Source organism: Macaca mulatta, chromosome 2 (assembly GCF_049350105.2).
Source record: "Macaca mulatta isolate MMU2019108-1 chromosome 2, T2T-MMU8v2.0, whole genome shotgun sequence".
NCBI lineage: Eukaryota > Metazoa > Chordata > Mammalia > Primates > Cercopithecidae > Macaca > Macaca mulatta.
In genome coordinates this window covers 44,484,527-44,511,905 of record NC_133407.1, presented here as the reverse complement: position 1 = coordinate 44,511,905, position 27,379 = coordinate 44,484,527, and the positions used below count along the sequence as shown (strand labels likewise).

General features: G+C 37.0%; 1 protein-coding gene across 2 annotated transcripts in view; it reads right to left on the bottom strand.

Annotated features, from left to right (window-relative positions):
• The window catches only part of RASA2 (RAS p21 protein activator 2), a 124,633-nt gene that overhangs the window by 87,769 nt on the left and 9,485 nt on the right, over nt 1–27,379 (bottom strand). For both annotated transcript variants that reach the window (XM_001112747.5, XM_015131999.3), the window contains exons 2-4: nt 12,218–12,335; nt 8,413–8,516; nt 627–721 (exon numbers count right to left, since the gene is read on the bottom strand). In XM_001112747.5, coding sequence (XP_001112747.2) covers nt 627–721; nt 8,413–8,516; nt 12,218–12,335 — 317 coding nt within the window. The remainder of the gene's footprint in view (nt 1–626; nt 722–8,412; nt 8,517–12,217; nt 12,336–27,379) is intronic.

The window sequence follows — 27,379 nt, the reverse complement described above, 5'->3', positions numbered from 1 at the left end:
TTTCTAAAAACAAATAGAAACTTCAGCTACATGGCTAAACACTTCTTTACCCACAGAATCTGAAAAAGGTCTCCTATTTTGGCAAAAAGAAAAAAAAGATTAAAGAGTAATGATACCCTTTCAAATAAAAAGCGAGGTGAACAACAGGAAAGGGTGGGTGTGGGAGTGAAGGCTGTGCACAGTGGGCTCAGGCAGGGTTTAAATGAATAACATTTCCCCAAGTCCAGTTTACTAGAGAGTAAACAGAGAATCCTGATCAGTACAGACAAAATCAGACTTCCAGGGATTCTCCCCAAAGTCAGAGTTAATAAAACACATACTTTCCCTTAAAACTTTTCCCCTCAAAGACAAAATAATAATTTGCTATTGTGACTCAAACAGAAGGTAAGAAAGAAATGCGCTAATCTCCCCAATTCTACACATATGCATATACATGAGTATTATTCTTGAAACAATATGACAAAGCCATTACCTTCCTGTTCTATATTACCCAAAAGTCTATAATATTTGATGCCAGAATTTAAATAAAGTATAATATGCTCTATTTACATGAACTAGTTTAATTAGTTCATTTTTTACTCATTTCCTGTGACAATCTCTTGTATTACATTAGCCTTAATATTTACCTGAACCTCTGAATTGGAGTCAACAGGCTGTAATGAAAACCAAGTTTCTTTGCCACTGTGATGACACAAGTCTTCTTTTTTGATGGCTACTTTTCCTACAGAAAATAAGTAAAACAATATAAGAAAACATGCTTTGTATAATACTAAGACTCATTAGCACTGTTTTATATAATACTTTATAGAAAATATTTTAAAATAATTTGTACCTATCGACATAAAAATAATTTTTATAAAGCATTTTTTCTACAATTTAAAGAATGAAAAAGTATCTCATTTCTCCTTGCCCCTTGGCAGACCTTTGTCTGGGTCATTTTGAATCAGGGGATTAGATAAAACCTCAGTTGTATTTACATGCAACTGCATTTTTTTAGTACTTATTCAGATTCATGTTTTTACCCAGAGTACACTCATTATAAAAAGCAAGGTACAATGGTAGTGCAAAGTAATCTTCCCAATTTTTTGACCCTATGAACAAATGACATGTTTTAGTAAGTTTTGAGCAGATGTATCTGCATTTAGTAAGAGTTTATAAATTCCAATTAAGAGAAAAGAAAAAACAGTATCATACATCATTAACAACAGTGAAAACTGACTTGAAAATTACGGGAGATTATAACAATTTTATTATTAAGAGTTTACTTTTAACAAAACATTGCAAACACTGATCATGTTGCTACAACACATACAAAAATTAAGCCAGTTTTCTAAAGAGTTTAAACCCTCTCAGAGGAAGATACAGTACAAAGAACAAAGTAGTATGAGAGGAAGAAACAGAAATGTTCTTATAATAAAGTATTTGCCATCTTGGTACAAAGCATTTCCTTCCTCAATTCAAGTTTTAAGAAGTAGACACCGTTTTGCATAAGACTGACGATTTATTCCAGGATTCTACACAAAAGTTTCAACAAAGGATATATAAAGTTAAAAGTAGTTCACTTTCTTTTGTCAAGTAAGAATTTTCATTTTATATGCCCTAATTCTACTTTATTTCCTTGTACTTATGACATACCTTGGTCTTTTAGTTCAACATTTGAAATCTTTAAGAAAATTGTAAAGAAATTTTTCTATCAAGATATGTCAACTTTTGTATATCAAGTGAAAAGGAAGGAACAGGAAAACAAACAAAAATTATGCTTAAAATTTTATTCTGGAATTAGATAGTGGTGATGGTTACACAACTCTGTGAATATACTAAGGCCCCACCACATCATACACTTTTTTTAATTTCAAAAATATTTTAATTCACCCAAGCCATTAGTGCTGGAAAAAATTTAAAAAGATGTATTTTGAAATAATTTCAAACAGAGAAAAGTTGCAAGAAATGTACACCAAAAATTTCCATATTTTCTACTCATATTCCCCTACTGTTAACTTTTATAATGTTTCTCTTCCTCTAACATATATAATGATTCTTTTTCTGAACCACTGAAAAGCAAATATAATGTATACCTCAAAAGGGTTAATTTAATGGTATGTGAATTACATCTCAACAAAACTGTTATTTTTAGACTGCAACCACATTACAGTTTTTGATAAGCTTCTCATTCATGTCTTGGAATTAAAACTATAAAGACAACTGATAGATCTAATTTTAAAGAAAATACTAAAGTACACAGCTATATTTTATTAAAGAGTGGTAACTGTATTAAAAAAATACAATCGAAGGAGGCCTATTGTAAATTCATCTTTATATGTCTATTAATACATGAAGTGAAAACACAAAATTTTAAAATAAATTGGTCCTGATAACAAATACATATCTTCCCAACTTTCTTTTGAATACTTGGGATAAAATGTAATCTGAAGATCAAAATCTTTTTTTTTTTTTTTTTTTTGAGACGGAGTCTCACGCTGTTGCCCAGGCTGGAGTGCAGTGGCGCGATCTCGGCTCACTGCAAGCTCCGCCTCCCGGGTTCCCGCCATTCTCCTGCCTCAGCCTCCTGAGTAGCTGGGACTACAGGCGCCCGCCACCGCGCCCGGCTAATTTTTTGTATTTTTAGTAGAGATGGGGTTTCACTGTGGTCTCGATCTCCTGACCTTGTGATCCGCCCGCCTCGGCCTCCCAAAGTGCTGGGATTACAGGCTTGAGCCACCGCGCCCGGCCTGAAGATCAAAATGTGAATATATAGCATTTATAGTTCATTCAAATCACATAGAAAATGACACTAGGGAAATAATGTATTTTAGTTCTCTTTTGGCTAAATTTAAGATTAAAATGGTGGGAAAACAGAAATTCTTATAGTATTAAATACACAGATTAAAAGCCAAATATAAAATTCAGGCACTAACTAGAATACTCAAATATTCCTTAAACTGCAGGAAGAATTTAGGTTAAGAGACAAAATCATACAAATCTCTGGATATGTTTTATCTATGAATTGTATCAAATTCCTGGCAAATATGGCTTAGGATATAAAATTATGATAAAGTATTCAATATTGCACACCACAAATGATTACCACAATTTTATCAAGTAGTCCTAATTACCACTGATTCCACACCAGATGTAAATAAAATGTTAAGGCAATGCATAACAGTTTGATACTGAAAAATACATATGTACATACAGAAATACATCTATACATCCTATAGCTGAAGCTCTTACCTTTTGAGAACCATTCCCCTCCCTGTAAGAATTTTTGTAACTATGTATCTTTTATGTCCTCTCCCCAGGAAAAGGCACAGATAATATCTGGCACATAATTCTAAGAGAGTTTACTTACCATCCAGAAACAAATCAGTAGACTTCTGGTGAAATTTCTACTTTACAATTTCCATAACTTTTAGTTTTGCACACAACTTATGAATATGTATATAGATGTACATATGTACATACATATAATACATGCAAACATCACTAAAACAAGTCCCAAACTCAAAAAGAGGGTTTTTTACAAAGTTTATTTAGGAGTTTACTGGTTTGACAAATTCATTCCCTCATTCAACAATCACAATGGCACTGTGTTATTTGATTTCCAGGCTTCCCTAACCACACTTTATTTAACTAACAATGCTGCTAAAAACTAGAGTAGAAATTTACCTGTCCTATTTATGACTCACTACTCTCAGATCACTGTAAATACTTCTCGTCTGTCACAGATGCCTTCCCAAAAGAGAATCCTCTCTTAGTCACACAGGTAATATATTCTAAAGCAAGCTGCCTCCTCCTCCTATTCCGCATCTTGAGTATCATGACATTCACTGTCACTGAAGAGTTGAATGTTTCTTGTCCTACGAGAGGGAAATCCTTCTCTGACTAGCTGCATAAATAAGCCATTTATGAGTTGAGAATACTCTGTAATTTTATTGCCAGCTCTTATTCTTAAGTTCCTTTTTAAGATGTCAGTTTCCAATATGTAAAGATCTAGTTGCATGAGGCTAGTTGGCCTGAAGAAGCAGGGAAGAAAGAGTACGTGATCCCGCAAAGTCAGAGAAAATGACATACAAGAATGGCACAGGAAAATAAGAAAAATATTTGAAGTCATTAGGTAGCAGGATACCTACAACATGTCCAGCACTTTATTAGGCAATATAACATATAAAAAGAAATATATATCATCAGCCCAAGGGAATAAAACAGGGAAGGGGGAGAGGGAAAGAGAGACAAAGAATGGAGGAGGAAAAAAGGTGGGAGGATAAATGAGAAGGAAGTACGAGAGAGGGAAAAGAAAGGGATGGGGAAGGAAGGAACAAGTTTCTGAAACACAAATAGAATTTTAAAAAATGCCTAATGATTCTGATTTGTTGTTTTATCATTAAACTGGCAGGCATTAACAGTAAAAGGTAGACAGCCCGATACAAAGGAAAGAGCACTGAACTGAAAGAAAAGCCAGCATTTACTGAATCTCTACCAGGTAGGAGATATTCTTATATATTTTCTTGTTTAATTTCACTAACAATCTTGGAGGTAGAGGGTATAATCACCATCTTACAGATGAGGAAAGCTGAACAATATTTTTAAACTTGCCGTTAACAGGTGCTGAAGTCAGATTTCGAAACCAAAGTATGCCTGTTTGTGTTCCTTCCAACACAAACACTAATTCCATGACCTAGTGTCAATTCTGTTGCTTATCAGCTGTGCAATCTTGGGTGAATTACTCAAACTCTACATCTGATGTGGCTCCTCTGCATTAGAATGACTTTTAACGATCTTAAAAATCTTTTTTGTGCCTCTAATAGTCCCAAAGATGTATGTTTAATGTTTACTATTTTCTTTTATTTATGTTTTTTTAATATATTGTTTTTTTTGAGACAGGGTCTTGCTTTGCTGCCCAGGATGGAGTGTAGTGGCATAATTACAGCTCACTGCAGCCTCAATCTCCTGGGCTCAGGTGATCCTCCCACTTCAGCCTCCCAAGTAGCTGGAAGTAATTTTTATAGTTGGTCCCAGATGGCTAATATTTATAGTTTTTGTAGAGATAGGTTTTTACCATGTTGCCCAAGCTGGTCTTGAACTTTTGAGCTTAAGCAATCCAACGGCCTTGGCCTCCCAAAGCGCTGGGATTATAGACATGAGTCACTGTGGCCAGCTGTTGATTACTATTTTAAACAAAGTTAATCCATTATTTCACCAGCTATGAAATTACCAACTTCAAAAAAAATCAAACACGGCTGGATGCAGTGGTGCATACCTGTAGTTCCAAGTACCTGGGAGGCTGAGACAGGAGGATTGCTTGAGCCCAGGAGTTTAAGTCTAGCCTGGGCAACACAGTGAGACTCCCGTCTCTTAACCAAAAAAAAAAAAAAAGAAAAGAAACAAACGTCCCAACAAATCATTTAAAGTTAGTACTTCATTTCCTCACTGTCCTGACAAACTCATGGACAGAAAGCGCTTAAAACCAAACATATAGTATACACCAGATGCTGTATTAGTTCCTTAAAATCAGACAAAGAAAGGAAACACGAAAGGAAATGAAGGAACTGTGGGCACAGAAACCACCTTTGTTGATCATTAAGTGAAAAAAGCATTTTTAGCTTTCTAATATCATTTTTCAGTAGCATTTTCTTGCTATCAGTAAATACTGTGTTACCCTTGGGACCCATTTTTAGATACAATATATTTTTAGAAATTTCAGCCTGATACAATTCACCAATTGGCAAAATCCTGATAGTCCTGTTCCTACTTGGGCACTAGTGGAAATGGCTAAAAGAGGAGATAAAAACAGTGACAGGCCGGGCACGGTGGCTCACGCCTGTAATCCCAGCACTTTGGGAGGCTGAGGTGGGCTGACTGCCTGAGCTCAGGACTTCAAGACCAGCCTGGGCAACACAGTGAAACCCCATCTCTACTAAAATACAAAAAATTAGCTGAGTGTGGCGGTGTGCATCTGTAGTCCCAGCTACTAGGGAGGCTGAGGCAAGAGAATTGCTTGAACCTAGGAGGTGGAGGTTGCAGTAAGATGAGATCATGCCACACCACTGCACTCCAGCCTGGGTGACAGAGCAAGACTCCATCTCAAACAAACAAACAAACAAACAAAAACAGTGACAAATGTTACTGCCTATATAAAAATGAAACAGGACCAGAGGACTGAACAAATTCTGGCAGATAGTCAACAGCAGCATTTAGAGACAACGGCAGCACTTCAAAGACTTAGAGTAGGAGGTTTCGATAGATAAATTTTGGTCTTTGTGGTAGACTGGTATATTAATGGCCTCCATAACTCCTGGTATCTACACCATTGTGTGGTCCCCTATAGCAATGACCCTAATACAATCACAATGGCACTGTGTTATTTGCTTTCCAGACTTCCCTAACCACACTGTATTTAACCTCAGCTCACTGCAACCTCTGCCTCCCGGGTTCAAGTGATTCTTCTGCCTCAGCCTCCCAACTAGCTGGGACTACAGGTGCGTGTCGCCACGCCAGGCTAATTTTTGTATTTTTAGTAGAGATGGGGTTTCACCACATTGGCCAGGCTGGTCTCAAACTCCTGACCCTTGTGATCTGCCCACCTCGGCCTCCCAAACTGTTGGGATTACAGGCATGAGCCACAGCACCTGGCCAAATAATTCTTAATTTTTTAAGCTGTAGGAGACTTGACCATGTTTCAAATAAAAAAGAAAATGGAGATGAAATTTAGGACACTAAAAAGAAAGAGAATAATAAATGTAACTTAGACCTCTGCCTATGATTAAAATACAAAGATAGTGGTGCAAAGATCAGGAATGTGACACATATGTGGCTAGTTAGCTTTGTTCTAGCTCATGCCCACAGATCACACTCCAGTCTGACAATTATTTAAAAATTGTATTTATTGGCCAGGTGCAGTGGCTCGTGCCTGTAATCCCAGCACTTTGGGAGGCCAAGGCAGGCAGATCACAAGGTCAGGAGATTGAGACCATCCTGGCTAACATGGTGAAACCCGGTCTCTATTAAAAACACAAAAAAAACTAGCCAGGCGTGGTGGCGGGTTCCTGTAGTCCCAGCTATTCGGGAGGCTGAGGCAGGAGAATGGCATGAACTCAGGAGGCGGAGCTTGCAGTGAGCTGAGATCATGCCACTGCACTCCAGCCTGGGTGACAGAGCGAGACTACGTCTCAAAAAAAAAAAAAAAAAAAGAAATATATTTATCGGTCACTGATATGGTTTGACTCTGTGTCCCCACTCAAATGTCATGTCAAACTGTAACTCCACTGTTGGAGGAGGGGCCTGGCGTAAAGTGATTGAATCATGGGGTAGACATCCCCTTGCTGTTCTCATGACAGTAAGTTCTCATGAGATCTGCTTATTGTAAAAGTGTGTAGCGCTTCCCAACTCTCCTCTCTCCTGCCAGCCAGGTGAAGATGTGCTTGCTTCCCCTTTGCCTTCCACTCCTGTAAGTTTCCTGAGGCCTTCCAGAAGCAGAAGCCATTACAGCCTGAAAAACTGTGAGCCAATTAAACCTATATTCTTTATAAATTACCCAGTCTCAGGTATGTCTTTATGGCAGTGTGAGAATGGACTAATATAGTCACTAATACAGACAGGAAGAAAATGTATAAATAGATTAAAGTGAATTATTACTTCTATTAGAAAAACCCCCAAAACAGATGTTCTTTGAAGGATGAAAACTGCAATCTTTCTATAAAAACATTATTTGAACCACTAAACAAATACCTATCCAACATTACTAAATGTAAGGTACTCTGTAAGAAAGAGTCCCTGCCCAGCCGGGCGCGGTAGCTCATGCCTGTAATCCTGACACTCTGGGATGCTGAGGCAGGTGGATCACCTGAGGCCAGGAGTTTAAGACCAGCCTGGCCAACATGGTGAAACCCCATTTCTACTAAAAATACAAAAATTAGCTAGGCATGGTGGCACATGCCTGTAATCCCAGCTACTCAGGAGGCTGAGACAGGAGAATCACGTGAACCCGGGAAGTAGAGGTTGCAGTGAGCCGAGATCGCACCACTGCAGTCCAGCCTGGGAGAGAGAGCAAGATTCTGTCTCAAAAAAAAAAAAAGAATCCCTGCCCTTTTAAATATCACATTTAACTAGAGAACCTAGATATGAAACAGCCAACTAATGAATAAGCATAATGAGTACCATGGAAAGGGAACAATCAGGTATTATAAAAACATATGATATAGTGACTAGGGGAGCTGCAATGGCCTCCCTGAGAAAGTGTCATATAAGCTGAACATACAAATTAAAAATGAAATTTCACAAATGAACATGTAGTCTAGAGAAAAAGATTACAGATGTTCAGCATATATTATTCTGCAGTTTTCAACACTATACTAAGAGAACAAATGAATATAAACATTAACATTGTGATTAAAGACAATTATGAATAGTACATACCTATACGAAGATCTCTTTGTAAAACATTCTTATCATAAACATAGAAAGACAAATACTGGAAAGTTCTTGGAATCTCAAAGTAAAATTCTTCACTGAAAAATGGGCTAGAAAGAAAAGGAAAGCTCATTACTTCAAATAATATAAAACAATTAAATAATAATTAATATCACCTTCAATAATAATAGTATAAATACTCAAATAATATCACTTTTTTTTTTTTTGAGACAGAGTCTTGCTCTGTCACCTGGCTGGAGTCCAGTGGTGCGATTTCAGCTCACTGCAACCTCCAGCCCCAAGGTTCAAGTGATTCTCCTGCCTCAGCCTCCTGAGTAACTGGGACTACAGGCGCATGCCACCACGCCCAGCTAATTTTTGTATTTTTAGTAGAGACGGGGTTTCACCATGTTGGCCAGGATGATCTCGATCTCTTGACCTCATGATCCCAAAGTACTCAGCCTCCCAAAGTACTGGGATTACAGGCATGGGCCACTGCTCCTAGCCAAATAATACCACTTTCAATAAGTTAATGAAATGATGGACTAAAATGCCATTGAAAAGAACTTGAAAAGCCCCAAAATAATTATCAATGCTAAATTTCAACTAAGTTCTATATAAACCAAGCTGAACACTGAGGGGATCTAAATTGCCAGTATGAGTTCTGAACAAATAGCTTTTCAGCAGTCCTGTGGATAGAAGATACAGTAACTGCCTGGGGTCATGCTCACCTAAGGTGGACCATTTGAGAGCTGAGGATAGTGTCATTCATACCATCCTTGTCTTAGAAATGTGTAAAGCTGTATTATTTACAATACATAAAACCTTAAACAGCTAATGTTACATGAAAGGTTACTTCAAAATATTTTTTTAAATTAAAATAAGCTATTTAAAAAAAATTAAAATATGCTATTTTAAAATCAACTTTAAAAATATTTTTAAAAAATTAAAACAAGCTATTTTTAAATCAATTTTATTGAGGTATAAGTTACACACAATAAAAATCCAATTTAAAGTATAGAGGTTGATGACTTCTGATAAATTTATACAACTGTGTAGCTTCCACCCCAATCAAAATACAGGACACTGCTATCTCCCCAGAGAGTTCTCTTATGCCCCTCCTTCAGTTACCCCACCATACCTGCCCCAACCTGTGATGTGTTTTCTATCACTATAGATCTATCCTAAAATCTCACATAAATAGAATCATATAGTATGTATTCATGTTGAGCTTTGTTCATTCAGCTTAACGTCTGTGAGAATTTTTCAATGTTGTTGTGTATATAGTAGTTCAACTGTTTTAACTGCTGCATAGTATTCCATTGCATTCCAAATCCATTCTCCTAGTGATGTTATTTAAATTGTTTCCAGTTTGACCTATCAAAAGTAGAGCTGCTATGAACATTCTTATAGAAAGCTTTTTCTAGACACATGCTTTTGATTACTGAGAGTGCAACTGCTGAGTTAAAAAATAGGTGAATGTGTAATTTACAAGAAACCGTCAAACTGCTTTCAAAGTGGTTGTACTGTTTTACACTCCTAACAGCAATGCTCCAGTTGTTCCATATCTCGGTACTGACAGTCCTTAACTTTAGCTATTCTAGTGAATATAACATGATAAATGCATACACCTATGTAATCCCTATCTTTATAAGCAAGATATAAAACATTTTTATCTCCCCAGAAAGTTCCCTTGTGACTCTGTAATCACTCCCACCATATTCTTACAGGCAACCAGCGATATGATTTCTATCACTGCAGATTCTGTTGTAGAATCTATAGTGACAAAAATGGTTTTAAATTGATTTCCTGATGACTAACAATGTTCAATACGTTTTCATGTGCTCTTGGCCATATCTTTTCTGAAATATCTGTTAAAGTAGTCTCCCCATATTTTAAATGGCCATCTGTCTTCTTTTGAGTTATTAGGATTTTTGTTTTTAAATAAATTCTGGATACAAGTCTTTTGTCAGACTACTTTCTCCCAGGTGTGGCTTGCCATTTAATTTTCTTGACAGTGTCTTAAAGAAAAGGAGCCTCTAAGTTTGATAAAATCTAATTTACCAATTTTCATCTTTTATAATTAGTAGTGCTTCTTGCATACAAAGTAAGGAAACTTTGCCCATTCTCATGTTGCAAAGCTTATTTTTATAAGTTCATTTTAAGAAGGTCATTTTGATATATTTATTCCTCTATGATTCTTCTATGAAGATGTGAATCTCTGAAATGATAGTTTCTTTTGTCAAGTGCACCTCTTTCCTGAGAAAGTTTAAAGAACACAAAGATTCTCTAAAAATATCACTATGAAATGCAGTGTCTTTATGATGTCATAACTAAATGAGAAACTGAAACATAAAGTAAAACACTCCTACAGAAGTCATATCTGATCTTGTCTAGAAAACAGTTGGTTCCGTCTTTTAGTTGTTAAAATGCCTGGTGAACTTTTGTCACTGTATTTTTCCCTTCAAATGTAACCAAAATAAACTTTTAAAAGGTGGTCTCACAAAGTAACTAGAGCCTTCTAATTAATTTCAACATAGAAATCAATGCAAAAAGAACTATTAGTCAAACACATGATATGAAAGACAAGTGTAGGTATTTATCTCTTTGCATTATTTTATAAACAATTATAAATGCAGAATTTCCTTTATATATTACATCCACATTCAAATATTATGTTTAAAGTACATTCTAAAGCCAAATAATAATATGAGAATGAAGACTAAAGATTTCAAGTTTACTACTTGAAATGTTTTTGGGCTACTGAAGTATTTTCAGTTTTATACAATACCTTTTCTAAGAAGAACTCGACATTTAAAATTATAAAAAATGAAATAAAGACACAAAAGGAATCTTCAAAGGCAAATGTAAAAGAAAGATGTTTTTAAAAAGGCATCAAAAACAGATCCCTAAAATACAACTGACCAAAATATGATTCAGATAAGGCATGGCATTCAATATTTCATCTACCACGTGCTCATTCCAATAATACCCCACACCTTGTTTTTTTCTTTTTTTTTTTTTTCCTGAGACGGAGTTTCACTCTTGTTGCCCAGGCTAGAGTCCAATGGCATAATCTTGGCTCACCGCAACCTCCGCCCCCTGGGTTCAAGCGATTCTACTGCCTCAGCCTCCCAAGTAGCTGGGATTACAGGCATCCAGCACCACACCCAACTAATTTTTGTATTTTTCGTAGAGACAGGATTTCACCATGTTGCGCAGGCTGGTTTCGAACTCCTGACCTCAAGTGATCTGCTCGCCTCTATCTCCCAAAGTGCTAGGATTACAGGTGTGAGCCACCGCACCCGCCTCCTTATTTTGACTTTTGTCTCTGAACAAGATTCTCAGCACAGCTCTGCACCAGAATTATGTTCACATTACTACAGTGCAGACATGGTATATTCCAATTTTATGAATTAGAATTTAATACGATACTCTCAAAGGGCAATTACACTTTCAAAGATTAGACATCTATCTGAGAATTCATTCCCCGATAATGCACTAATAAATTAAGCAACCTGTATGAACTTTAAGTAACTTATTCTTTAGATAAATAGAATAAACATGTACTTTGAGGAAAGTTCAAACGAATAGGCAATATCTAGCCTGTCACATGAAAAAAACTTTTCTTCAGAAAACAAAGACAAAATTAGGAACAATTAAGAGGAAGACAACATTTTGAGACGATGAAAAGCTACATGAAAGCAAGCACTGTTTCTATCTTGTCTTCCTGATTATTATAATCTGGAAAAGGCATAATATTGACCAATCTATCTAGTAAAAATCATAATTTACCAATTTTTCTACCAACCTTAAAGATTTTTCCACAACTTGGGTACGATAAACTTCTTCCTGGTCCAAATTAATGGTACAGAAACAATCTCTCATTTTGTGGGGTCCAAGATATGGCAATAAATTTTTTGCTTCACCTGTTGGCACAAAATTTGAAATTGTTATTAAATATCATGAACTGCTTCATACTAAGCCTTATATAGGATGACTTCAATCTGAAACAACATATTAATGTGGCACAGAAAAAAAAACCACTAGTGATTAGAGAAAGATCAAGTTGGTCTAAAGGAGACTGGTAAGAGTGAAGGGAGGGGCTGTGTATAAAGTGACTTGAGATTCCTTTTTATATTATGTAATTGCATCCCCACTCCTATGAAAGGGCAATCCCTCTACTTGTGCTCTCTATCCCATCCCACCAGTGCTACCTCAAGGACTTTACTCCACAATTAATCTTTCTTTCCTGAATCACCATTAATTTTCCTCTCTAGTGGATCATTCCCATCAGCATATAAACAATGATGGGAATTTCTCAACTTAAAAAAAAGCACACAAAAAGAAAAGAAAAAAAACTTCTTAAAAGCATCATCTCTAGTCATTGTCTCTTCATTCTTACCTTCCATTTATTCTTCAATCCTCTCCAATCAACTTCTGAACCCACCATGACACTAAAACTAATCTAGCTGAGGACACTAATGCCTTCCACATTGCCAAATCAATGGTCACTTCCCTGTTTTCATCATATCCGGCCACGCAGCATGATTTAACACAAATGAACATTAATATCCCTCCTTAAAATGCTCTCTTCTCTTGGCTTCCACAACACAGTATTTCTGACTTTTCTCCTACATCACTGGCGCTCTGCTGACTTCTCCCCCTACCTACCTCTAAACATGCAATGCCTCAATTCCAGACCACCTTCTCTTCCTTCTCTTTGCCAACTCTGTAGTATATGGTGGTAATGCTGACGCCTCCCAGATCTGCAACACCAGGTCTAACCTCTCCTCAACAAACACTAGATGTGACTATTCAAGTGTCTCCTTGGATATCCAGTAGGCATTTCAAATTTAACAAGTCCCAGAAAAACCATCAGATTTCCTTCCCTAAAACATGCCCTTTCCCCAGTTTACCATTTTCCTCTCTTACGCTCACCATCCTCCTACTACTTCCCCAAACTCCCATACCCAGTCCCTTAGCAAATCCAGCAGACCTCCAAAATAAATCCCAAATCCAACCAGTTCTCTTTGCCTTGACTAGAATCACCAAGCCCAAGCCACCATAATCTTTTATTTGGGCAAACATGAGAGTTGCCTAACTAGTGCCCCTGCTTCCACTTTTGGCCCTCCTACAGTCCATTCTCCATCAAGCAGTGTGATACTTGAAACATATTCTTTAGGTTACTCACTCACTCCCCTCCTCCAGTACCACACCATTTCACTTAGAATAAAATTATCATTCTATACCCCAGTCTACAAAGCCCTACTCAATGGTCTCTCTGATCTCTTCTCCTTCTCTTCCCCCAACCCCGGTCAGTGTTTACTTTTTTTTCATTCATCAACTATGCCACATCATGTTCAAGTTTAGGGCTTTTGTCTGGAACACCACACTCCTAGAGATCTTCAATGGCTAGTGCCTTATCATTCAGTCTCAGCTCAAATATTACTAACTCAGAGAAATCTTCCTTGACTATTCTATCTAAAGCACATAGTTCTGCTACCATATTCTATCTCTCCATTTTGTTTCTTTGATAGCACTGATAATTATCTAAATTTCTGTTCCTTTTTACTTCAGTGTTTATTGTTTGGTTCCCTCATTCTTGAGGCCCGAGAACTTGTTGATCTTCAAGATCTTAAACAGTGACTGTCATACAGTAGACAGCTGAGAAATATTTGTTGAAGGAATATTAAATAACCCAAAAAGTCTAGTTTTGAAGTTTTGAAGTTCTTTGATACTCTAGCTCAAAGGACATACACAAGTATGGGCGCTGAAATCAGTACACCAGTTCCCTTATGCATCAGTTAGCATAAGGGAAACAGCATTACCCCAAGAACCATAAAACCAATATTCCTGTCTTACTCTGCTACTAAGTGGCTGTATGACTTCAGACACATCACTCAATCACAGCTTTTCTGATGAAGGTTTGGACTAGATAAACTCAAGCATCTTTCTGCTTATCAACTTTAAAGGCCATTCAAACCAATATATTTTTGAGAAGTCTATTAAAAAACCTAAGCCGCACCTATAAAAAAACTCAGTAAACAAATTATTTATAAAATTAAAATAAGAAAACCAATGGAATAGTACCAGTAAGATACTTATTAAATCTGTCACTGAAAGATTTTTTTAAAAAATAAAGTTACCACTGAACAGAATAAACAAATTTATGTCCATCTCAAGTCAGAATCGAGGAATCTAACCTTTTAAATGATTAATTTAATGAATTGCCTAAAATGGGTTAGTCCTTACAAATAAGCCAGGTCCCTAAGAAAAATAATCTATGTCTCAACCTGTATTCATCTGTTTTCCTCTTCCTCCAAAGACTAATTATTCCTCTTCTCATCCAAAGCTCATCCATTTACTGTGCTCTCTTTACCCCATTCCCTCTTACTCCCTCCAGGACACTGTCTAGAAATTCTGTTTTCATTACTCACAACCTTCTTGTCCTTCAGCCTCTCCTTTTTCTTTGACATCTCCCTTCTGCATAATTTAGACTTTTTTTTTTTAAACAAAAGTCCAACTAGCTCACAATATAGAACCTAAAATATAAAAAATCTGGAAATAGATCATAATAATTCTCTACTTAATAAATATGCTCCATAATAAATATGCTCCATATATAATTGGGAGAATTTAAAACACTAAATAACTGTCCCTGAACATATTTCTGTTTCATTCACATAAGGTCAGTTTTGAGAAAACAATATTAAATAAATCTAAATCTACACATATTCTACTTCCCTCTCCCTTTTAAGAGAGAGACAATGAGGTTATTTTGTCTGAAGAATCCAATGAACCTGACATTATCAGATATTTATCTAGAATAAATAAAAACGTAGGCTCTGTGTAATATGAAAAAATGCACCAAGCATCACTTCCTATAAAAGCAGTTATCATAATCTGTACTTCTTAAATATCTACCACTGACTGAAGTTCAAATAAACTTTGTTGAAAGTTAATTCATCTAATCAATGCCCGGCTCAACAATCAATTGTACAAATATGTTAAGTTGGCTACTGTAACTCCAAACTATAGTAGTGATTAATAGGTATTTTATAAACAACATAATCAAAAAAGAAGTCATGGTTACAGATATAATAAGAGTAATGTTGTACCTATTATATCTCTAAGCATAAAGAGAATATGTTAAGAGCCACACTTTACATCAAGCTACACAAAAAGACAAAAGTGAAGAACTTTGGAAGATTGTGTGTGGTATTTGTTCAGGGTCTCATGAACTCCGGCCAATTGTGGTACATAAATGAGCATGTGCCTTGAACCAAAAAAAAAAAAAAAAAAAATCTATTGCCAAATTTCTTGAAAACTTGTTCTATAATCTCTGCTTTCAAGTGTACCCTTCAACTCACAGCCTAAACCTGCAACTTGCCTTCTTATCCTACTTCTCCACTTCTTGTTTAGAACCCTGAGTAACACTAACAGGCTGGGCACAGTGGTCATGCCTGTAATCCCAACACTTTGCGAGGCCAAGGTGGGCAAACCGCTTGAGCACAGGATTTCAAAACCAGCCTTGGCAACATGGTGAGACCCCATCTCTACTAAAAATACAAAAAATTAGCCAGGCGTGGTGGTGCATGCCTGTGGTCCCAGCTACTTGAGAGGCTGAGGTGTGAGGATGGCTTGAGCCCAGGGGATGGGAGTGGCAGTGAGCCGAGACTGTGCCACTGCACCCCAGCCTGGGACGAACGAGCAAGACCCTGTCTCAATAGTAAACAAACAAAAAAACAAACACTAATATTAAATGCCCAAATCATATCACTGCTTTTCAGTCCCACCTTATTTGACCACTCTTCATTATTTGACAACACTAACCTTTCCTCAGCTCAGGTAACCTCTTATGAGGGTTTTTCTTATACTCCCTCTTTTGGGCTTTTTATCCACTAACCACATCTTAAATATGAGGAAACTTTTGGTATCCACAGACCACTTAATTCATCATAGAGGTGAAGGACAAATTCTAGTTGTTTTTTAAATGTTGTCATTATAAAACAATAAAAATACACAAAGAAACAAACGAGTTTCTCAACACTGTTTGACGGTATTATTTACAAACTTTCTCAACTTATCTATAGCCTGTTTAATAACAGCCAACTTTAAAGAGAATCAGGTTCTAAACCTGCGGTAAATATGGTAGATTACTGATCAACATCCATTTCAACCTCCTTCAGTGTATGTCTTCCTGTACTGCAGAGAAGAGAAAGTTAAAAAATACATTTCCCAGCCTCTCCTGTGGCTAGAGTTATAAATGTGATTTAAGTTCCACCAATCAGATGCACTCACTAGAAATTTTAAGGACAGAAGAGAACGGAGGATGAGTTTGGGTTGCTTCTACTAGCAAACAATGTCATGGAGAAGTTCATGTTCTGCAGCAGTATTTGTAGAAGTCCTAGTATTCAATCACAGGTTTCATGAATATTTAAAAAGGCACAAGACATCCATTCTGCAATACAGGTTGTGGTAGGCAGGACTTGGCTCTAGGGCCAGAAACAACAACGGCTCACTGATGAAGGTGGCGGCTTGCTAATGGCTATTTCCTAATAGTAGTAGACTTCTGATCATGGCAGAGGTCGCAAGGTTCTAAGACAGGCATCTAAAAGTTACAGTTTCACAATTCTGCAAAAGCCTTTCTGATCCTAAAAGAAGCAATAACTCTCTTGGTGGTCCAGATGCAACGTGGTTTTTTCTAGATCTGGAGTCTGTTTCTTCAGTCTTGCCAACAATTTTACAAGCCACTTAAAATTTTTTATTAAATCTCTTTCTGTTTAAACTAACTAGAGTTGATGCTCTAACCTAATCTCAATTCTTTTCTAACCTTTGTTTCCAACAAATTAGAAAATCCCAACTTGAGTTACTGGTCATCATGGTTGGGTAAATCCACCAGCTACACGTAGCTATCTGGATCAAACATGGACCCAGAAATTACAAAGCAATTTTTCACTGAAAATTATTTTCATTGTTCTATCAAATAGTGAGTTGAATAGCAGCACACTTAAAAAGGGAATCCTTTAACTTGGGAAATGGATCTTAACTCTATATATAGTTGTATCTACCGTCACAAAATATTTCTTCATCTTCTGTAGCATTTGGATAAAATTTTAAAACTATATTCAATAATGCAGTATCACATTTTCATGAATTTGGAGTGCCAAATTCTTTTCTTTTTTTTTTCTTTTTGAGACAGGGTCTTGCTCTGTCGCCCAGGCTGGAGCGCAGTGGCACAATCATGGCTCACTGCAGCCTCGCCTTCCTGGACTCATGTGATTCTGTCACCTCAGCCTCCCGAGTAGCTGGGACTACAGACGCACACCACTAAGACCGACTGATTTGCTTTATATTTTATGGAAAGACAGGGTTTTGCCATGTTGCCCAGGCTGCTCTTGAAGTCCTGGGTTCAAGAGATCTGCCTGCCTTGGCCTCCCAAAGTGCTGGGATTATAGGCATGAGCTACCATGCCCGGCTGGGAGTGCCAAATCCAAATTCTTAACATTCAAATCATGTGCACCATTCTGGGTGTCTCTATTTTATCCTTAAATTCATAAATCATAGTTTGACCCTAAATTAGTAAGAATAAAGTATTCAAGAAATTCAATGTATTGCTAAGATATGACACAAGAAAGCCAGCTGAAATAATAAAAATGGTTTTTACTTGCATTTGAATAAAAGGAAGAAATGTTTTTATAACTCATACCTCATTTCAAAAATTCTGTGCATGTGGAGTACTGCAATATGCAAAAGCAGACATTTGTCCCTCACAGGCAGATACACTGTTCCTACAGCAAACAGTATAGATTTGATTGTATGTACAACTGTCACTATTTCCTTCAACAATAAATCAAGATCAGAAGATATATCAATGACAACCAACTGTTCCTCTATGAAGAAAGGAGGTTGACATTCAAGTACAATTTATTTTATTCTGTAACATCTTTTCTTGTTGAATTCATAACTGGCACTCCTTAAGCACTTTTCGAGTGTACATTATGACTTACAACATAACTGTTAACTAATTTTTTAAAGTCTTCTTTCCTAAAGGGTGGATTTTCAAAGACAAACAGAATAATCCTCCACTGGGCATTTCTTCTCTTTCACAAATGTTCTGCAAGTATGCCAAGAACATCTTCCCACTATACATCAATGATTTTGTCTAAACATAAAATGAAATATCCTCTTGCCCGCAAGTGATAGTAACTGTTTTTCTACATCATACATATTTTCCTACAACATCATACATATCTTAAAATGCTGTGTTTAGCTTTGATACTCAACCTTCCCATTGTTGCTAGAGTTACCTTTTTAATATGTACACACACACACACACACACACACACACACACACACACACACAAATAAATAAAACATCCCTTGCTCAGAAGTCTTCAATGGCTCACACTATCTCCCACTGCCCACTCGGCAGGATAAAATCTAACATTCCTTAGTCTGGCACAAAAACCCTCCATCCTTCCATGATGAGGTGCTATCTACTACATGTTCAGCCTCATCTAGTTCATCTTTACCCCCACAAATTATGCTGTAGCAGTACTATACTTTTAGTTCCTTGAACACACTGTTCTCTCATGACTCTGTGTATCTGCAATGCTATTTTCTTTGTATGAAATGCCCTACCTGTTTTTCTCTCCAAAGAGCTCTGCTTAAGGGCATCTTTGTAAAGTCTTCCTCAATTCCTAGGTAGTCATGTCACTCTTTCCCATGTGTTTCTACTCTATCTTGTATTTTTACTACAGTGATCATACTGTTTTGTACTTGTTGCATTTCATTCAACAAATATTTACTAAGTGCCTAAACACATGAGGCAATGTTTTAAGTGCTGGGGATATAACAGTGAATAAAAACAGGTCTCTGCCCATACAAAACTGTTGTACAATATATACAGGGACGACAAATACCACAAACTCTTAAATAAGCACATAGTATTTATTGCCATGGAAGAAATAAATATTTATTGCTATTCCAGAAAACAAAGCAGGTTAAGAGAGTTAGGGAATGGCAAGCCCGAGGGTAGAGACAGGGAGGAGGTCAATGTTATTTTATATAGTGAAGCAGGGAAGGCCTTTCAATTAAAATATTTAAGCAGATACCTGAAGGAAGTCATTGAGGGTATAAGCCATATACCTGGGGAAGCTAGGGGAAGGAGACGGACACGCAGAAAGAATAAAATGTGCAAAGTCCCTGAGACAGGATAGTTTGGTACACCGGAGCAGTAGCAAGGAGGGCAGTATGGCTATAAAGCAATAAGCAAAGTGGGGAGAGGGAGGAGATAGTAAGAGACGGACTAAGGGTATGGGAGGAGGTAGGTTAAATAAGGTCTTACAGGCACTGGAAAGTCTTAGGCTTTTTTTGTGTGTGAGACGGTAAGGTTTTGAAGGATTTTGAGCATAAAAATGGCAAGATTTTTTGTTTTAGAACCAATGCAGAGGGGAAAGATAGAAACAGGTGACTAGATAGGAGGCTACTGCAGTAATCTCGATTAGCGAAAACTTGCAGGTCAGGGGAGGGGCAGAGCAGACACGGGTCTGGAGAGGATGGGTCATTTGGGCATGTATTTTGAAGATGGAGCCAACAGGATTTACTGTAAGGTGTGAGAAATAGAGGAGTCAAGAATGACTTCTAAGAGTTTTAGTCTGAGCAGCTGGATGAATAGAGATGCTATTTCTAGAGACAGAGCCTCTTATTGGGGACCGAATTCAAGAGACTGTATTGAATATTAAATCTGAAATGCCTTATACAACCAAGTGCAGGCAATCTGTCCAAGGACAAATTTTATTTCTAAAATTTGAGAATCATCAGTAAGTACATAAAATTTACAAAACCAAGAGACAATACAAAATCACAATTGGAGCAAATATAGAAAAGAAATTTGAAGACTGAGCCTCAGGGCTCTCTAACATTTTGGGTGGTAAAGATGAGACACAACCAAGCAAAGGCAGTTTGGTTGTCTCTTCACTGAACTACAAACTTCTTGAGGAAAGGGACCAATTCTTAGCACCATCCTTAGCATATAATATATAATGAAACAGCTGCTGAACAAGTATCAATGTGTGTATATAACTTTGGCATGGGCAAAAATGAGGTTCCAATACCACATCACAAACCATAAAATTGTATGTAAGCTTCTTTTTTCCATTTCATGTAAGTTGATCTATGTCAACTACTCCAAAGATTTTTTAAAAGTCTCCTTTATACAGTTACCAAAAGTATTTAAAGAATCTTTATAGTATTAATACAGAGACATTTTGAAAATAAATAAACCAGTGCTGAAGTTCACACATTCAAATATTTACTGAGTGTCTACTGAGCTGCTAGGATATGACAGTGAGCAAAACAGACAAAAAATCTGTGTCCTTATTAGGCTAAGACACATGAAGAGATCAACAATAAATAAGTAAGTAAAAATGTATGGCCTAATACTAATAAGTATGTGCATCACAAGAAATGAGGTAGCTCAAGGAAGGCTTCATTGAGAAAGTAACTCCTGCATAAATACCTGAAAAAAGAAGAGAGACATGTAACTACAGAAAACAGCAGCTTTTAGACATTGTTAAAAAGTAAATAGTTGGCCGGGTGCTGTGGCTCACGTCTGTAATCCCAGCACTTTGGGAGGCCGAGGCAGGCGGATCACGAGGTCAGGAGATCGAGACTATCCTGGCTAACGTGGTGAAATCCTGTCTCTACTAAAAATACAAAAAAAATTAGCCGGGCGTGGCGGTGGGCGCCTATAGTTGCAGCTACTCGGGAGGCTGAAGCAGGAGAATGGTGTGAACCCGGGAGGCAGAGGTTACAGTGAGCCGAGATCGCGCCACTGCACTCCAGCCTGGGAGACAGAGCAAGACTCCATCTCAAAAAAAAAAAAAAGTAAATAGTTTAAAGCACAAAGAATAAACACCATCAAATCAAAACTGATAAGATTAACAGAAATGGAAAAACAGCCAACTCTCTATGCACAAGATCAATGATTCTATGTAACAGTCATCAGACAGTAAATTCAAATCCTACTATATAAATTTTATCTAGGACAAAAATTCCAATATCAGGCTACTATCAAAGGTAGAGATTCTGGTATATACACTTCTGTTCATGTATGTGAGTATATACATATGTGCCTATGTGGATGTTTGAGGATTATGTGCATGCATTTATACCTGTAGGTTTGCATGTGTGTTTCTTTATGTCCTAGGGGAGGACACTACAGGGATAAGACAGAAAAGATGATAAAGATTTATTAAGTAGTTAGATACTCCAAGACAGTGTTAAATATTTTCTCAAATGTTTCATTTGATCGGTACAACAATCCTGTGAGATAAGCATTACTATTCCCTTTCAAAAATTAAGAAAAAAAAATTCAGCTACATAGCTGGTAAGGTTATCTGGCATAAATCAAACTCCAAAGCCTAGAGTCTTTCCATTCAACTCTTAAGGTCTTTCTGAATACGGCAGTGCTAAGAAACTATTCCCATCTGAAAGAGATGTAGTAGGTTCAGGTCTACTTCAAGGTTACCTTAAGTACAAGGGTAGGAGCCAATATGGGTCCCAGTGGGATTAACCCCCTAGAAAAACTGCAAAGGGCCAGGGTCCTGGACAAGATAATCTAACGTTAAGGATTATTTGGGGTGAGAGAAACCCAAATCACAGTAATAGCTACCATTTACTGAATAAATTAATACATGTATTACACACAGATTTTTCATTGACTTCATATATATTATTTTACTTAATCTTCACAATAACTCTTCTGAATGATATATATTTTCAAAATACAGAAATTGGGGATCGGAGGATAACATTCCAGAAGGAAGGCATAACATGAACAAGTTCTGGAGGGTAGCAACAAGAAGAGCACCATCGAGGAGGCAGTGAATAGTACAAACTGACTAAAGCATAAAGAGAGATGAAGGGGGAATAAGAGGGAGAAAGATTATAAAGGAAGGCTATTATCAAACAGAGAACCTAAAATGTCAAGCTAAGGTTTAACTTTATTCAGTAGGCAACAAGGGTCACTAAAAGTTTCTGTGTGGTTCATATTTCAGGAAAAGTACTTCAGGAAAAGTACTCTGACAGTTTGAAGAGCTTACATTAAGGTAACAAAGGGAGATTGGAGGAAAGAAAAAATAGAAGAGATACTATAGAGACAGAATGCACAGAATTTGGCATGAACTGACTTGAATGACTCAGGATATAATGTTCTAAGACAGACTGAATATCCCTTATCCGAAATGCTTAGGACCAGAAGTATTTCGGATTTCAAATGTTTTTATATTTTGAAATTTTGCATTATATATAATTACCAGTTGTGCATCCCATATCCGAAAATCTGAAATGCTCCAATGAGTATTTCCTTTGAGAATCGTGTTGGTGCTCAGTTTTGTATCCTGGAGCATTTGAGATTTTGGACTTTGGGATTTGGAATGCTCAACCAGTAACAGAAGTATCAACCTAAACAGAAGAGCAGAACTTCAGATGATGAAAAGATATAAAAATATGCACATTTTGTCATTTGCACTCACAACAACAACAAAAAAAAGAGAAAGAATGAATCTAATGCACACTTAAAAATATGATATAGTCTCTGGAGTTGACTAGTTTAGAGTAAAATTAAAATGCTGTTGTGCCATCTAATTACACATAAATAAAACAACCCTACATAATGGTAACATATCATAAGGTCTGAAATTTTCTTCTAAAGTTTAACTTCAATTTTTGCAACATGATAAAAGGTATGCATAATTATAAAAACATATACAGTACTGGTATACTATAGCAAGTTAAACGAATGCATTACAGAGGCAGACATCTGCGTTTCAACATGAACTTTGCATTTAACTATCTGTATGTCCTTATTCTCAACCTCCTATGTAAAAATAGGTAACTATAATGCTTCAAGATTGTTGTGAGCATTAACTAAGGTAAAGCACTTGGCATGATGCCTAAGACAGAGTAAATACTCAATGGATAGTAACTATTAGTGCCCTTTCCTGGCCAGAAATTCTTAAAAATTAGCTTCTATATACAACTCCCTTCATCCAAGCCATCAGCTCCTGACCGAAGATAACCTGTAATATAACAACTGGGTATAACAGAGGAGGTCATTTTTAAAAAATGAGTCCTTTGTTATAGAATCAATGCATTTCTATTATAGGAAAGCCATGGTAACATGTCCAACCTTTATACCTCAAGCTCCACATCTCTAAAATGAGGATACAAATCTGGGGTTGGCTAGCCAGAGATTTGTTTGGCCTGCATGGTATTTAAAAAATAATTTGTGACCATCTAGAAACTGAGAGCTAACAATAAATAAATTTGTATTTCTGGTTTCTCTTTAATAGTCAAAATCTGGCAAAATGATTTTGAGTGGAAACTGCAGACAGGTGTATCTTACTAAATCATAAGAATCTCCACTGGACTTTACTGCATTATACCTGGTCTGTATATATTTGAGCTTGCAACTCCTTAGCCAGTAATCTCCTAGGTTCTCCATAGCTCTGAGATCTGAGAGACAACCCTTGAAATTTAAAAAGCACAGAGAAACACTGATTTCTAATGTTTTCAGATATTACTACTTATTGCCAGTTTAACCTGATGAACACTACAAGAACTGAATATACATGTAAGTACAAATACTCCAGTACATTTCTATCAAATAAGTTATCCATTAAGAAAACTATGAAAAGATACTTTATGAGTATCACTATCGCTCATGTTAGAGCCAACACTTAACTGAGCACAAAATGCCAGGCAGCATACCAAGTCATTTAACCTTTTCACAACCACACTATACGATTAGTAAAACTACTATTCCTAATTTGTAGACAAGGAAGCTGAGACTCAGAGAGGTTAAGTGATTACCAGAAAAGTAGCAGAAAACCATGCTTTAAACATGCTACCTTAGCCTTTATCATTCAATCAGTTTTCACACACTTAAAAAATATTTTGTATATAATAAATAAATCTTACAAAAGACAAAAACACTCCCATTGATTTATCTTTAACCGTTCTGAATGGAGAAAGGAAGAGAAGAACTGCCTTTATCACACATGACTTTCCAAAGAGTCTCAAATTTAACCCCTTCAGAGTACATCATATTGCTGCAGGTGTATGAAGAAACAAAAATAAAAAAAGGAGGGGGGAGTGTCAAGAACTACTGAAAAGATAAAAGTTATGTAGCTGTTATTTCCCTCCGTAGTGGCTCCTTAATTGACATCTTGAAAACACCACTGGAAAGTTACACATTTGTGATACTAATTAGACACAGAATGAGAAATGGTACCAATAGGCATACGGTGACTGCTGGAATATCTACCAGTAAGTAGAGTTTTCCAGTGCATAAATTAACATGGTGAGATAACTAAGTTGTCAAGCAATTTTCCTCACTCCTGGCAAATGACTTGTATCTGTAAAATAATCCAAGATTCTATAATCCCACTCAATTGGTAATCTTTAAAAAATCAACACATTGGCCGGGCGTGGTGGCTCATGCCTGTAATGCCAGCACTTTGGGAGGCTGAGGTGGGTGGATCACGAGGTCAGGAGATCGAGACCATCCTGGCTAACATGGTGAAACGCTGCCTCTACTACTGGGCATGGTGGTACATGCCTGTAGTCCCACCTACTCCGAAGGCTGAGGTAGGAGAATTGTTGAACCCGGGAGGCAGAGGTTGTAGTGAACTGAGATTGCATCACTGCACTCCAGCCTGGTGACAGAGCGAGATTCTGTCTCAAAAAAAAAAAAAAAAAAAAAAAATCAACACATTAAATAACTCCTACCAGAAATCTGCTTCTGCCTAAGAACAAGGCACTATGATAAAATGAGGTAGTACCAATGAGCAAACACTTGAGTGGGCACAGGACTCTAGGAATATGACACAGTTTGGGTGGCTAGCCTAGACTCAGTGAAGCAAAGAACTGTTTTTGTGTGCGTGTGTGGGGCTATAAAACCTGAACTATATATAAGTACAATTCCATATGAACAAGACAATCCTATATAATGGTAATATATCATGAGGATTTTTGTGGGTATAAAACCTGAACTATATGTAAGTACAATTACACATAAATAAGCCCATGGCTAGTGACAAGACAAGTCAAAGTAAAGGCATAAATACTATTGCAACTCCTCAATGGTAAAGTCTGCAGAACATCATCAGGGGCTAGTTGCTGCATAGAGGTCATGTGCACAATAACTATCATACAGTTATCTACATTGCTATCATATTAATCACTTCTGACTGAAGCTTAGTCTAGAATAAGAAGTTAGGAAACTACTATACACGAAAAGGCAAGTTTCACAAGGTATTGCCAGGAAGTGTCTATGGGTTATATAGATACGTCACCAAGTTGCGGGCAGGATCTTCCTGTGGTTTGATTTGCCCACTTCCGGTTTCACTTTTGAATGTGTGCTGGTCTCCAAGCTCCCTACAGCCCCCTTTCTCAAGTGGCAAACCAAACTTTGAAGTATATATGGTAGGAATCTCTTCTGGGCTAAGCCAATGGTACCTATAGCTACATGAAGCTAAGCAAGACTACTAAGGTGACCAAGAGAGCCTGGTATGGCAAATGAAAGGAAGGCACAAAGCCAGGTGCTGGCAGAACTCAGGGCTACATGGACAGGCTATATATGGGATATGGCTGTTATTTCTGGTAACAGCATCCAGGGAGCCAAAATAGGACTCATATTGATCTTGCCCAGCTCCCCCAAAAAAAGACACCCAGACACATAAAGAAGTCACACCCATGAGCATACAAAGGTGTGTATGTGTATATATGTGTGCACACATATTCAAGAACCACTCAAAAGTACATACAAACCCACATAAGCAGTTAGGCAGCTAAAATAATTATATTCGTGAACCCCCAAAACAGGCCAGGAGATAAATTCTTAGAGCAATCAAACATCATAATTTTATTGCATATCCATTACATTAGACCATAGCCAATTTAGGAGTAATTATCAACTTCCTGACAATATAAATGTACTCATCAATTCCTTCCAATATATCATCTGACAGGCAGCTTTGTAAAGAAAGGGATGTGGGCTTTGGTAACATAAAGACTTTCTGAAAACTTGGCTCTGTTGCCTTACAGTCCTGAGCAAGTAACCTCTGTCTGTTGCTTCCTCTCTAAAATAGGAATAACAATCTTCTTCATTAAATTGGATTACATGAAATATTTTGCAAAGTATCCTAACACAGTATCTGGAAACCAGTAAATACTCAATAAACATTAGTTCACCCTATCTACCAAGAATATTTTATATAAAACTGTAAAATTCAAAACTAAAATTCTGTACCGCTCACACAAATATCATATTTTAAAGGATCAAAATTTTTCAGACCCCTTTTACCACATTTCTCTGAAACAATGTATTAAATATTTAAAAAGTTTTTCTAATATAAACAATTAGTCAAACAGGCAAAGTTCGTAAGAATTTGCTGTATTATTCTTACTTTTTTTTTTTTCTTTGAGACAGGGTCTCACTTTGTCACCCAGGCTGGAGTGCAGTGGTGCAACCTCTGCTCACTGCAGCCTCAACCTCCTGGGTCCAAGTGATTCTCTGGCCTCAGCATTCCAACTACTAATAGCTAGAGCTAAAGACACAGACCACTATGCCACTATGCCTGGCTTTTTTTTTTTTTTTTTTTTTTTCTTTTTTTAAATAGAAACGGGGTTTTGCCACGTTGCCCAGGCTGGTCTCAAACTCCTGAGCTCAAGCCATCCATCGCCACCCCCACCCCCACCTAATCTTACAATTTGTAAGTTTGAAATTATATCAAAAGTTACCAAAAAAAAGTAACAGAAAAGTTGACTTTATTTCTTCTATACGCACTCAAAATGTTACAAAACCTAACATTTGATTACTCTTGATTTTGCAGATAGAATAGTCTTCCAAAGTAGAGCGAGAGAGACTGGCACAGCTTAAGATTAACACTGTATCAAGTTC